The sequence below is a fragment of the Muntiacus reevesi genome, chromosome 7 (genome assembly GCF_963930625.1).
Source record: "Muntiacus reevesi chromosome 7, mMunRee1.1, whole genome shotgun sequence".
In the NCBI taxonomy this organism is placed as follows: domain Eukaryota; kingdom Metazoa; phylum Chordata; class Mammalia; order Artiodactyla; family Cervidae; genus Muntiacus; species Muntiacus reevesi.
In genome coordinates this window covers 62462910-62477579 of record NC_089255.1, presented here as the reverse complement: position 1 = coordinate 62477579, position 14670 = coordinate 62462910, and the positions used below count along the sequence as shown (strand labels likewise).

General features: G+C 44.2%; 2 protein-coding genes across 2 annotated transcripts in view; one reads left to right on the top strand and one right to left on the bottom strand.

Moving 5' to 3' along the window:
• Positions 1-1445: 1445 nt before the first annotated feature.
• Positions 1446-9019, bottom strand: LOC136172639 (mucin-19-like). The gene is made up of 5 exons (XM_065942040.1): positions 8921-9019; positions 2562-2920; positions 2044-2466; positions 1738-1873; positions 1446-1529 (listed from the first exon to the last, which is right to left on the bottom strand). Exons 1-5 carry the CDS (start codon positions 9017-9019, stop codon positions 1518-1520), a joined length of 1029 nt encoding a protein of 342 aa, XP_065798112.1. The 3' UTR covers positions 1446-1517.
• SQOR (sulfide quinone oxidoreductase) overlaps positions 2333-14670 on the top strand; it is a 48762-nt gene continuing 36424 nt past the window's right edge. The window contains exon 1 of the mRNA XM_065941469.1: positions 2333-2470. The gene's annotated coding sequence lies outside the window, so the exon portion shown is untranslated. The remainder of the gene's footprint in view (positions 2471-14670) is intronic.

Genomic DNA, 14670 nt, shown 5'->3' with positions numbered 1-14670 from the left:
GGGTAATGACTATCTCAGAAAGAAAAGCTTGAGAAGGGAGCAGAGAATTTAAATAATACCTGAGAAATTCCCAAACCTGGGGAAGGAACTGGATATACAAGTCTGTGAAGCTGAGAGAGCATCCAAAAGACCTTCTTCAAGACACATTAAGACTGTCAAAAGTCAATGACAAAGAATGAATTTTAGAGGTTTCCCTGGTGGCTCACTGGTAAAGAATCCACCTGCCAATGCAAGAGACACGGGTTTGATCCCTGGTCCAGGAAGATCCCACATGGATCAACAAAGCCTGTGCACTACAACTACTAAAGCCTGGTGGTCCAGAGCCTGTGCTCCACCACAAAAAACAACTGCGATGAGAAGCCCATGCACCACGGTGGAGAGTAGCCCCTGCAACTAGAGAAAGCACACTGGCAGCAACGAAGAACCAGCACAGCCAAAAATAAATAAAATTATTTTTAAAAAAGAATGAATTTTAAAGGCAACTAGGGAAAAAAGGATGGTAACATACAAAGGAACCCCCATTAGGCTTTCAGCAGATTTCTCAGCAGAAACCCTGCAGGCCAGAAGAAGTGGAATGACAGTCGTAAAATATTGAGAGATTAAAAACTGTTGCCCAAGAATACTCTATCCAGTAAAATTATCATTCATATATAAAGGAGAAATAAACACTTTCCCAGGCAAACAAAAACTGAGGGAGCTCATCACTACTATACTTCCTTGTAAGAAGTCTTGTAAGGAGCTCTTCTACCAGAAAACAGAAAGGCAAAATACATAAAACTTTGAGCGAGGTGATACATAGAACCAGAAAATTGCAACTCTCAATAAGATTAGATTTTAAACACTATTATAGCATAAAGGTTAAGGAGGAGAGCAGAAAAGAAAAAAACTAGTGTATACTTCAACTTTGTAACAATGTAAAGAGATAATGTGAGACAAGGGAAACAAAAAGAGGGGAAAGGAAAAGGAAGAAGCCCATATAGGTAAATGAAGATAAGATACTACCAGCAGAAGGATTATTTTACCTATGAGACATTTTATACAAACCTCATGGTGACCACAAAACAAAAATCTAGAGCAGAGACATGAAACATTAAAAAAAGAAAAAAAAAGAGGAAATTGACAAAAATATCACAGAAAACCACCAAACTAAAATAGCAGACAGAAACAAAAGGAAAAGGAACAATGGAGATACAGAGCAACCAGAAAATAAAGGATAAAATGGCAATATTAAGTCCTCATTTATCAATAATCATCCTAAATGTAAATGGATTGAACTCACACATTGAAAGACACAGAGTGTAGGATGGATTAAAAAGTTAGAGAGATGGAAACAATTTTTGGTGTAAGTGTGCTGTAGGGTATACAGAGATAGAACTGGAACACATAATATAAACCAGCCTTACCTCAATAGATAAACCCAACAAGACAAAACCAGAGGGAGGAGCTCAGAAGTTCAACTTTATTAGGTTCCTACTTCTCTGTGATTGCCTCAATTTTTGGTTTGCGAGGATTTCACCTTAAAAAGTTGACTGAAACAAAAAATTCAAAAAAAGATTATTAAAAATTCACAGAATGAAATAAATGTAAAAGAAATAAACTTTCAAGGCACTTTTTAAAGGAAAGTTTGTTAACTCACATCTGAAATTATTAAAGCTTAAAATTGCAGTAAGACTTCTGGACATCCTATATATGTTATAAGAAGGCATTCTAGATCTGACGTAGTGAAGAACTACTCACCTGCGCTTCACACCTACTTAGAACAGCCAGTTGAAAATTCATGAAAGTTGGACCCAACGTGGTGTGGAGATTAGTGTCTGGAAACCTGCTCACCGTGACCTCCATCCTGGGGTTGAGAGCGCTGCTCTGGCGCTTGCTATCAAGGCAAGTTTGGGGGCTTCTCTCAGCCTCGGTTGCCTTTTACGTGTGAAAGAAGCGCGGGAAAGCGGTCTCTCTGGACAGCCGTGGGGACCAGATGAGACGCACAGGGCTCACTGGAGGACCGACACAAACCGCCAGGGCCTCTACCCACAGACCCGCCTTCACCTTTGTCCCTCCCAGTTACGCAACAGTGTGGGCACACGGGATGGGGGGGGGGCGCGACAGGTGGCCCCCGTGCCCTCCTGGGGGGCACCCAGGGGTCCCGGCTGCACCGCACGCTGCGCTGGCGGGTAGCGGCGAGTCTGCCCTGCCGGCGGTGCCCCAGATCCGCTTGCCCCGCGCCCCCGGCTGTCCCCCGGGCGCGCTGGAAGTCCGGGTGTAGCCTGCACTTGGCCTCGGCTCCCCAGGCTGTGGCGCCGGGCGGGGCAGCGGCGGGACCTTTCCGGAACTTTCGTGGGGGGTAGGCTCGCTCTCCCCGCCTCCAGCCTCCGCCCGGGGGCCGAACGGGCCCCAGCAGAGGCCGCGAGTCCTCGCAGGGAGCGGCAGCTTTTGCTGCGCCAACGCTGTGGCCGGAGGCTCCGCGCACCTCTGGGTAAGAGGCATCCCGCGGCCGATATCAGGCACTTCGCCAGGGAAAAGGGACGCGGCGGGGGGAGAGGTCACCCCTAAGGCCGATGGTTAACCCAGCTCTGCCCCGCATCTGGGACAGCGCGGCCCCTGTGCATCGCGTTCCATTCGCTTCACACTTTTCTTCTCCACCGGCGGCATCCACAGCTCTTGCAGCCCCTGCAGGAACCCGGGTCTTGCGACGCCCTGGGGTCGTGGAGCTGCTGCCCTGCGAGGGGAGGTTAAAAACCAATGTATCCGTGGTCTTGTGTATGGGAATTTCTTGGTGGCCTGGTGTGTAGGAATTTCCGGCATCTTCCACTTGTTGACCGTGTAACCCCAGCGTGGTCCCAGCGCCCAGAGGGTTCTCAGCCCCCGGGGGGAGGAGGTGACGTCTGCTGGTCTGCCCACAGTGGGGCGCGTTTATCCACACAGCCTGTGGGACGGAGGGGAGGGGGCTCAAGAAGTATCCTTCAGCTATGGCCGGAACCAACCTTGGAGAGCATTTAGGGCCCGTGCTAAACAGGAACTGGTGGAAAGGGTCCTCTGGTGAAATTGGGGTGCTTTCCTTTCTCTTCGTTTCTCTCGTTTAAAAATAAAAATCCCAACCTAGCCTCTTACTCAGAGACACAGGGAGCAGAGCTCTGGATTTGCCTGGGCTGCCCGTTCTGTGGTGTAGGGTTCTGACCCATTTTTGTGCCATATACCAGTTCGGCAGTTTTGGGGAGACTAAGCACCACTTTTAGGTTCAGTGCTTTTGAAGGTGTAAAATAAAAGGCAGAGTGTTTTAAAGGAATCCTATTCCAAATCACTTGTCCAAATATTAAGAGAATTGATGATGTAGTAGTATATATGCCTTTTAAAAATAATGTGTTAAGTAACATCATCTAGCAGGATCTAACAGCTATCATAATTTTGAGATAGTAATGAACATAAATAATATTTCCAGATTTGGGTAATGCCTGTAATATAAGAAAATATCTGTGGTTTCTATTGGTGATAAAGTCATAGGTACTGCTTGTATCTGCTAGAGTTTTTTGCCTGAGATGAATGAAGTGTTTGTTACTCAGCTGTGTTAGACTCTTTGCGACCCCATGGACTGTAGCCTGCCAGGCTCCTCTGTCCATGGGATTCTCCAGGCAAGAATGATGGAGTAGGTAGCTATTCCCTTCTCCAGGGGATCATCCCCACCCAGGGATCGAACCCGGGTCTTCTGCATTGCAGGTAGATTCTTTACCATCTGAGCCACTATATGAAATTGAAGGAAGTGCTAAATTTCAGTTAGTAATGAGTGAAAATAAAGATATAAATGTTTATTTTCTACCCAAGTTCCTGGTTAAGTGGAAGGTACTGCGGAGGAAGTCAGGTCACATGACTTCTGATCTTGATGCTTCCACTGACTAGCATCATGAGCTTGTCTTTGGGACTTCTTTTCACCTTGACTTCTTCATTTTACCGTGGAGACAATCATACTTTTCCCTGGGTTTAAGGTGTCCAGTCTATACCTGGCACAAAGGAGTGAAATAAGTACTGTTTATTAGAACTTGTGGCCCTCTCTGGACCCCAAGCCATTGCCATTATGTCCCCAATCCTGGTACATAGAATGTGGTGGTGGTTCAGTCGCTGAGTCGAGTCCAACTCTTGCCATCCTATGGAATGTAGCCCTCCATGCTCTTCTGTCCATGGGATTTCCCAGGCAAGATTACTGGAGTGGGTAGCCATTTCCTTCTCCAGGAATTAGTCCATAAATATTTTTTGAATGAATAAGTACATTGGAAATTATTGCTTGTAACTTCAACTAAAAAACTCAGAATTTATCCAGGGGACAGCTGGTGGTTTGTGAAATAACTCTGCTTAAAATAATTTGGGTTTCTTTTTCCTAGTGGCTGAACACATCTGGAGCTGGAATGCTTGAAATGTCAGCCAGGGCCCTTGGGTCTATGTGTGTGGGTCTTTGTGACTAGTGTTCTGCCAGAGAAAATGAAATTTCGTGTTGATAGGAAACTAGAACTCCTTTGTAGAACAGTTTCTCCTCCATCTTACCCGTGTCTAGGCTCGTTAATTTGATGTGATGTAACACAGGAAGTTGTCTTACAGGGAGTGGAGACTGATCCATGATGAGGCATTTCTGGGCCCAGTGGCACGTTTCTCTTTCCTCTTTTCTTTTCACCTTCCTCTGCCCCATTGCACATTACCCTTGAAGATTTGGTAAATAGGAGCAGTAGAGGGAAGTTGCTACAGGCTGGCCAGATTAGATCTAAAGCCAGCTAGCTGCTTCTTAATGCCCAGCCTTAAAAGTCTATGTAATCCAATAAATGTGGATGTTAATAGGAAGAAGAAAATCAGACTCAGTCAGTGACCTTTGTGATTTACTTTGTAAAATTGCTAAGTTGGGGTGGAAAGATGGGGAGAGAGCTTTGTAAAGAACAGTAAATTTAGAGCACACTGGGGCTCTCTATGGCCACAGCTTTGGAAGGGGCAAATACTGGTATTACGGACTGAATTGCATCCCCTCAAAAATTTGTATGTCGAAATCCTAATCCCCACACCTTAGAATCTGACTGTTCAGAGAGAGGGCCTTTAAAAAGGGAATTAAAGTTAAATGAGATCATAAGGGTAGGACCCTAATCCATTATGACTAGTGTCTTTATAAAAAAAGGAAAAGATACCAGGGGTGCAAGTAGAGACAAGACCACAGGAGGACGTAAAGAGGCCCAGGTCTAGGAGAGAGGCCTCAGGAGAAACTATACATGCTGACACCTCGATTTTGGACTTCCAGCCTCTAGAATAGTGAGAAATAAATCTCTGCTGTTTGAGCAATCCAGTTTGTGGTATCTTGTTATGAAAGCCTGGGCAGAATACTCTACAGGCTGAGGAATGTTAGATGGAATGTGAGCTCTTCATTCTCTTTCTTCCTTTGTTACACTGACCTTCAAGGCTGTGTGTTCCAAATGATGCTGCTAAAAGATGGAGGAGGAAGGCTCAACTCAAATAAGTTTGTTTTTTTTTTTTTTTTTTTGCGGAGCCACTGAAGTTTCTGGTTCAATTTTTGCTGTAGGGTAGCCTTGTGTTAATGAGGCAGACTAATTAAATCTGGACTTTGCCCTTTGAAAACAAAAGTTTAAGCATCTGACCCTTTGGTTCTGCAGATCCGTGGGATGAACCCTCCATGCCAATTGTCTGGTTGCCTGAGTGGGGTTGACTCCCAGGGTAACTAGGAATATCAAAGTGAAAAGAGTTGGTTAATATAGCAATATTATACTGCTGTCATTACAGAGGGCCTCAAGGGCCCCTGATCTTGAACTTCCAGCCTCCAGAACTGGAACGACAGAAATTTCTGTTGTTTAGCCTGGTTTTTTTTTTTTTTTCCTTGTTTGGTTTTGTTTTTAAGCGCAGCCTAGCAAGTAAATGGCAACCCACTCCAGTATTCTTGCCTAAAGAATCCCAGGGACAGGGGAGCCTGGTGGACTGTCGTCTATGGGGTCACACAGGGTCGGACATGACTGAAGCGACTTAGCAGCAGTAGCAGCAAGTAAATAGATCTGGGCACTCTATTCTAAGTCGTGATCCCAGCGGGTCCTTCACTTTCTCTTAGGACCCTTCTCCCTTACCTACCTAAGAGAATCTCATATGCTCTTTCTAGAGATACTCTGTATTGTCCCTTGGATCCTGTCTGAGGTTGTTAAGGCCTTCTTCACCTTTGTGATCTATTTTTTAGGAAAAAACAGAACTTGACATCTTAAGCAAATGACCAGCCTAGCTGCTGAGCCATGTACAGAGCAGATGCTTTATAATTGCATGGTGGTATCTTGTTATGGTTGATGGTGCTGGTGATGATTCTTAAGGACCATGGGGTAATTCCTTTCTAATCATAATGATTTTCCAAGTTTTGACCCTAGCTCGGTCCTCAGGGAGCTTTCATTCCATGCAGCAGCTCCGGCCCTATCTACAGTGATAGAGAGGAGATACCTCTGTCTTTATCCTGGGGCCAGTCTCTGACTTCTGGGGCCTATGGTGATTTCACCCTACATGCTTTCTTTTTTCCTTGGCAGTTTGCTTTAAGGCAGCCCATGATGTCTTCATAGGAAAATAATGGGTTTTAATAATCACCTTGCTTACAGTACAGAATGTGAGAGCATCCCAAGGAGGTTCTGGGTTTAGTAGATGTGGTTTTGTGTTTCTGTGAGCCTGTGAATGATGCTCGAGGTGGGGGACTAGATATCCTATTTTCTGGCCAACTGAGTTTGCACGGTAATCATGAGTCTTTCAAGGTCTAGGTATTCAAATCTAAGCTTGTTTTGAGTCACAGAGAAGGAGGGGCCTTAAAGTCAGCTGGACGAAGTGACTTATTTTACACTTCTGGAAATGGACTCAAAGTGGTTGTGACTTGCCCATGGCTCCACAATGTCTGTTTTCTTACTTATAAAACAGGGATAATAATACCAACCTCTCAGATTGTTCTGAGAAATTATGTGAAGAACATAGCCTGTGCTGTCACATAGAAAACCCTCAGTGATTTTTTTTTTCTGGTGTTTTTCTTGTATCTGGGATAGTGCACAGTGGCTCCCAGTGAATCATGGTCAGACTTGGGGGAACAGAAAGGGAGATATGGTTTCCATTCTGATTATGTTCAAGGCCTGGTTACAAACCCTTTGTCATTCTTTGCTGCAATAACTCAGAGCCCAATCAATTTAAAGAGCTGGTAGAACAAGTATTCCCATTTGAGTATCTGCTTGTGAACCTGTTTCCCTTTCCCCCTCATTTAGAGGATCACAATGTTTAGAGAAGGATGGGACCTTTGAACCTATGCAATTCAATCCTTTATTCCATTGTTGAGGAAAACATGACTCAGAATAGTTAAGGACGAGCCCTGCCTGGCACTACCTAGAATGTGGATTTGGGTCTCTGACTGCTGACATATCCTCATACGAGGCTTGCGCAGTAATGGGGAACTGTGTCATTTATCTAGATGTAGGAAAGACATGAGCTTTAGGAACCTGGCACACCCGTTACCTGGTACCCCCTCATTCTGTCCTAACCATTAAAGGATTGAATTTGGCATCTCTTCACCCACATTCAAAGAACACTTGTATAACTTATAATTAAAGAGTCTCTTCTCGTTGTGTTGAGACCTCACACGCTGGATTCCAGGCAACAATGTGCCTGGCAAATTGGCCAGTCCCTGCTTATAATGAAACTCCATTCCTCAGAGTCTTCTTGTATGTGAAACTCTGAGTGGGAATCACAGCGCTCCTGAGGCTGATGCATACTTTTATTGTGATGATTGAGTGGGTTCAGGAGACCAAGGCAAAGCTGGGTCCTTTCTGTGTGACTGGAAGCAAATTAATTCTATGTTAGGTTCCCCCTCCCCTGTGTGCCTTGTTCTGCAGACTCAGGATGGACATGCACAGGCTTATGCAAATGTTGAAACCTTCAGTATACTTACTTGACTGAAGGCCAACTGTGAATGGTGGGGTAAAAGGGGAGCTAAATTGTGATGTTTTATGCACTAGAACATGAGCGGTCGAGCTCCCATTGGCTAAAGCAAGCAAGGAAACAAGGCACTTCCCCCATATAATTCAGTCAAAACCTGAAATTTTTCAGTTGCAATAATCCAATTGACTGACATTTTCCCCTTTTCTGGAGCTATAATGTGAGCTAATTTCCCTTCCATGAACAGAGTTTCTGTTTTCTGCTTAGTTAAAGTATGGTTTGGTGAAATCATCAGTCCTTCCCTATTATGAGACTTTCTGACTCTGAAATGTATATAGGCTAGGAAAACTTGTAGGAAATTTCTCAGCAGCAAAGGGAGCCAGTGTTTCATTGCTGCATCCTCATTAGTAACACTTAATCAGCAATTCTTTAAAGAAAATTCCTACAGTTTCCTCCCAAAGAGTTAGGGAACTAAAGAACCCCAATGTGACTCTAAGCCCTGAATCATCAAGGAGCTGTGTGGAATTGTTTCCTGGATCTATTTGCTCCTGGTCCACTCCTAGAGCACTAGTCTCACAGTTTAATGTTTAAACAAACATTTGGCATTGCAACAGCTCTAGAGGTAGAGTTCTGACATGGCCCTGCAGGCCTAAATGAAGGTTGCTCCATTTTCTTTATTTGTTAACAAAGTAGTAATACAGTTCCTGAATACACAGGCGATGCCATTACTCAAGGGGAGGTGAGCCAAGAGGAAGGTTGCTGCCTGTGTAATCCCTCCGTGGGCTCCGCTCCTTTGGTTCTCAGGGTTCCCAAAGGGTGTGGTTTCCTTCTCTCCCCTGGTGCTTTGGACCTTTGCTGCACTTTGAGTAATCCAACCCCGTGACTTATACCCTCTCTTCCATATAGCCACCCAGAGCAAGGTCCCATTTCACATCCTTCCTGCTTTATCCCCTGTGGCTAATTTGTCACAAAAATTGCTTCAACGTCGGTTTTGCATTCATACCTTCATCTCTGTTCTCATGTCTATTCCAAACCCTTGCTGGTTCCTAAATTTCTGAATCAGCCACTGAATCACTTTGACATCCCTGGTCTTCTTCCTCATCCCGGGCTCCTCAGTGCTTAGCACAGTGCCTGGCACATAGTAAATGCTCAAAAATGCTGAATTCAGCTGAATTGCTCTAAGTCATCCTCTCAACTCCCCCACGGGGGTCTTCTTCAGTTTCCTTAAGAACTTCCAAGGGCTCTCATTGCCTTTAGCAGGGACCACAGCTCGCACGCAGCCAGGGCTGAGCGGTAACAAATACAAATCTTGGCTCTGTGGGGCTGGGTGAGTTTTAACTTCGTCCAGGGTGTAGACGGGCAGTTCCAGCCGAGAGCTAGCAGGGGAGAATGTGAGCTGAGGGTTGTCAGAGAGGCCAACGACCTGGAATTTTGAAGGTGTGTGCGTGCTCCCTTCAGTCCTGTCTGACTCTTTGCAACCTGTGGACTGTAGCCCTCCAGGCTCCTCTGTCCATGGAATTCTCCAGGCAGGAATACTGGAGTGGGTTGCCATGCCCTCCTCCAGGGGATCTTCCCAACCCAGGGACTGAACCTGTGTCTTTTATGTCTCCTGCATTGGCACGTGGGTTCTTTACCAGTAGCGCCACCTGGCATATTCAAAATTTTTAATGTTGGTACTAATTCAGAATTTAGGCAGAATTTGTGAGTCAGACAAAACACAGCTCTGGTCTGCATTGGGCCTGCAGGTTGCTTCTTTGTGACCCTTAGATTAGATGACTATTGTCTAGGATTAAGCTTCCAACCCCAAGCTTTACTTACATATGCCCACCCAGTCTTTTTATTTTAAATTTATTTATTAAAAAAATTTTTTTTATTAGTTGAAGGCTAATTACTTCACAACATTTCAGTGGGTTTTGTCGTACATTGACATGAATCAGCCATAGACTTACACGTATTCCCCATCCCGATCCCCCCTCCCACCTCCCTCTCCACCTGACTCCTCTGGGTCCTCCCAGTGCACCAGGCCCGAGCACTTGTCTCATGCATCCCACCTGGGCTGGTGTTCTGTTTCACCATAGATAATATACATGCTGTTCTTTCGAAACATCCCACCCTCCCCTTCTCCCACAGAGTTGAAAAGTCTGTTCTGTACTTCTGTGTCTCTATTTCTTTTTTGCATATAGGGTTATTGTTACCATCTTTCTAAATTCCATATATATGTGTTAGTATGCTGTAATGCTCTTTATCTTTCTGGCTTACTTCACTCTGTATAATGGGCTCCAGTTTCATCCATCTCATTAGAACTGATTCAAATGAATTCTTTTTAACAGCTGAGTAATATTCCATGGTGTATATGTACCACAGCTTCCTTATCCATTCATCTGCTGATGGGCATCTAGGTTGCTTCCATGTCCTGGTTATTATAAACAGTGCTGCAATGAACATTGGGGTGCACATGTCTCTTTCAGATCTGGTTTCCTCAGTGTGTACACCATACACAAAAATAAACTCAAAATGGATTAAAGATCTAAATGTAAGACCAGAAACTATAAAACTCCTAGAGGAGAACATAGGCAAAACACTCTCCGACATAAATCACAGCAAGATCTTCTATGACCCACCTCCCAGAATATTGGAAATAAAAGCAAAAATAAGCAAATGGGACCTAATGAAACTTAAAAGCTTCTGCACTACAAAGGAAACTATAAGTAAGGTGAAAAGACAGCCCTCAGATTGGGAGAAAATAATAGCAAATGAAGAAACAGATAAAGGATTAATCTCAAAAATATACAAGCAACTCCTGAAGCTCAATTCCAGAAAAATAAATGATCCAATCAAAAAATGGGCCAAAGAACTAAACAGACATTTCTCCAAAGAAGACATACAGATGGCTAACAAATACATGAAAAGATGCTCAACATCACTCATTATTAGAGAAATGCAAATCAAACCCACAATGAGGTACCATTACACGCCAGTCAGGATGGCTGCTATCCAAAAGTCTACAAGCAATAAATGCTGGAGAGGGTGTGGAGAAAAGGGAACCCTCTTACACTGTTGGTGGGAATGCAAACTAGTACAGCCACTATGGAGAACAGTGTGGAGATTTCTTAAAAAACTGGAAATAGAACTGCCATATGACCCAGCAATACCACCCAGTCTTCTTTCTCCCTCTTCCCAGTGGACTCTGGCTTAGACTCCCTTCCTCCTTGCCCACAGTTTTGCCGTGCTCGTTCTAGGTGATTCTGTTTCCTAAATCTCTTAACTGTCCCAGACTAGCCCAGACAGGCCCTTGCCTAGACTTCCCTGTTTCTGCCCATACAAGTCCTCTCTCTTCAGCTGCCTAGATGTCAACTTTGGCTTTTGTTTTGTTTTGTTCTCCTGCAGGGGCCCTACCTACCTCTCATTCAATCATTCTCTTTCCCTTTTCTCTGTCTTATCTAAATTTTTATTTGTATTTCTAATGCTAACACTGTATTAGGCCCTTATCATTACACCTGGACCTCTGCACTAGTCTCCTGATTTCCAGAACTGGTTTTGCCTCTCCTTCGATTTAATTTCTCCCTGTCACTAGATTCATTTTCTCAAAGCTGCCTTCTCTGTTCTATCACTTCTTAAAACTTTTTTTGTGTTTCAGTATAAAGCCTCAATTCCCTAGCATGGCCCTTTATAATTGGACTGTGATGTTTCTTTATTATCTACTCCTCTCAATGTCAGTCAATTCTGGTTGGCCTTCCCAGCTTATTAGTCACGGTCTTGGGAAACACTTGGCATGCTCAAGGCTGTTAAGAGGGTTTAAGGACACAACTGTTTACAAAGGTGTGGGCAGGGTTAGAGGGAACCAGCAAGGGTAGTGAAGCAAATGTATTTGATTTGGGGCCTGAAGAAGCAAGCAGAGGGAGTGATTACTGGCACCTTGAGGAAAAGGTGTAGCTGAGGAGAAGGGCCACCCCACAAGAGCCAAGGCCTTTGGCTGGAGGAATCCAGTTATGCTGAGCCAAAGCCTGGTTGGGAGGGGTCCAGACAACAAATATCCTAATTTCATTCTTTTCCCATCCTCTAATCTTCTGGTGCCTCCCATTGGCTGAATCCAGCTGGAAGCCCGAGGACCAGGGAGGCCAGCTGATGCCCAACTCACAGGTCAGCTCTCAGGGCTTGGAGAGAGCAGAGAAGGCTGGGGGAGGCCTGGAGGGTAGTAGCCTACTCTTTTACTTACTTAAGCTGTTCCATCCCCTTGATGTACCCTTGCATAGCATCTCCACTTGTCCAAATACTGCCAGTCTTTTATCTCTTGCTCAGATCATGTCTGTTTCACCAAACTTTCATTGGTTATTTCTTCTCTCCTCAAAACACCAGAGGTGTTTAGCTCCTACTGATTACATTGCGTTTTGCTCCTTCAAGTTAAGTCTAAGAACTGGGATATAAACCCAGAATTTTGGAAGCCAACCCCAACTTTCCTCCCTACCCCCATCCGGAGATGATGTAGGTGGTGAAAAATACAGGTGCCTCATTTTTTGGCAGCTGTTCTTGAGAAGGTGGTTAGAGAGTGCTACACTCTTGGTAGGGTACAGAGGTTTTCTGCCTGCTGCCCCCAACTGTCTGGACCCAAGGGATGACAAGAAGGACTCAGATACTCCATAAGTGTTGTGAAGATAGATGGGACCAGAGTCTTGAACCATTGAACCAGAGTCTCAAACCATCAGGCAATTTCAGACTCTCTGGGAAAACAGATGCGTCAAAATGCCAACAAATAAACAATGACCACAAGAAAGTTCTAAGAAGAGCAGGATAGGTACTGCAGTTTGTAGACCAGCCTGGCTGGAGGCACTACAGAAGCTGGGACTTGGGCTGGACTTTGGGCCATGGCTAAGATGAAGAAATGGCAGGAGGGAGCTTTTCAGGAAGGTGTTATAGTGGAGGGTGAGCGACTAATGTGTTCTCCATTCCACTAGAATGCAAGCTCTGTTAGCACAAGGACCTGATGTGACATGTTCACTGTTCTATTCCCAGCATCCAGTACAGCTTCTGTCATAATGAGGGATAAGATCTCAGTCACTGCCTTAGGCCTCTTGGGCCCCTATAACAAATATAGTAGCCCCCTCTTATTGGTGGGGGAATATGTCCCAAGACCCCTTCAGTGAATGCCTGAAAGCATGCATAGTACCGAACCCTGTATATACTGTTTTTCCCTCTACCTACACATCTGTGAAGATGTTTAACTTATAAATTAGGTACCAAAAGAGATTAACAATAAGAATAAAATAGAACAATTAGAACAGTGTAGTATAATGAAAGTTGTGTGAATATCATCTCTCAAAATATTTATGAATTTAATATGAATTTAATTTTCCATCCCAGCTAAGCACATATCACTCTGGGGTTGTAATTTTTACAGTCTGAGGTGCGACAGCAAACTAGCATGAATTTCTTTTTCTTCTTCACAGTCTCTTGATAGGTTTGTTCTTACCATACCACTTACCAATCTCAGCATAAGGTTTTTTGTTTTCCTTTATTGAAAATTTTCACCTTTTAATTTAAAGGAAGTACTTTACGGCTTTTTTTGGCCTTATTCAAATTGTCAGAATCATTTCTCTTGTGTTTTGGGACCTTTATTAAGTAGAAGAAGGGTAACTTGAACACAAGCACTGCAATACAGTTGATCTGATAGCTGAGGTGGCCACTAGGTGACTAACTGGTGGAAAAAGCTGGACGAAGAGCTATCATGTCCCAGGTGGGATGCAGCAGGATGGTGTGAAATTTCATCACTCAGAGTAGCATGCAGGTTAGACTTTGTGAATTGTTTATTTCTGAAATGTTCCATTTAATATTTGTGGACTGCCATTCACTGTAGATAACTGAAACCATGGAAAGCAAAACTGTGAATAGGGGGAATGTGGTACCACAGACATATGCTGCTGGTTAGTTGCTAAGTCATCTCTGACTCTTTTGTGACCCCATGGGCTGTAACTTGCCAGGTTCCTCTGTCCATGGGATTTCCCAGGCAAGAGTGGGCTGCCATTTCCTTCTCCAGGGCATCTTTCAGACCCACGGATCAAACTGGTGTCTCCTGCATTGGCAGGTGGATTCTACCATTGAGCCACCTAGGAAGCCTGTACCAAAGACTAGCTGGCTTATGTACAACAGAAATTTATTTCTTATAGTTCTAGAGCCAAGTCCAAGATCAAGGTACTGGCATGATGGGTCAGGGCCGATGTCATTTCTTTGTGTCCTCACATAGTAAAAGGGGTGAGGGATCTTTCTGGACCCTCTTTTATAAGGGCACTAATACTATTCATGAGGGCTCCACCCTCAGGACCTAATCAACCCCAGAGGTCCCACCTCCTGATTAATACCATAACCTTTGGGAGTTAACATTTCAACATGTGGGGTTTTTTTGGGACACAAATGTTTGGGCCATAGAGTGAATTAACAGATGGTTGGATTTATTTAGTACCTTTACATATCAGATGTATACGTGATGAATGAAAGTAGAACTTCATTCAGAAAAACTGTATTGGGTGTGGAGGAAAACATAAACACTTTCAAGCTAGGAAAAAAAAAAAAGATGTGCACACATCTCATTACCTTTAATTTTCCAATATTTAAATTAGACTTTCTAACATTAAAAAAACAAAACTTTCCCCTGAAATTTGGCTCACCTTGTTCTTGGCCTGCATTATCAGCAGCTGGCAAGCTCTGCTGTTCTTCCATTAGCATCTAAAGCTACTAGGCTGGGAATGGACCAGGGTGGAT

Bases quoted from the DNA above. Each gene is read 5' to 3' on its own strand.
- LOC136172639 (XM_065942040.1), bottom strand. From the start codon at position 9,019: ATGAGGAAGAAGACCAGGGATGTCAAAGTGATTCAGTGGCTGATTCAG. The intron at 2,921-8,920 runs GTATGAATGCAA...TCCGTCCCACAG, and splicing joins ACATGAGAACAGAGATGAAG to GCTGTGTGGATAAACGCGCC. The intron at 2,467-2,561 runs GTTAACCATCGG...CCTCTTACCCAG, and splicing joins CAGATGCGGGGCAGAGCTGG to AGGTGCGCGGAGCCTCCGGC.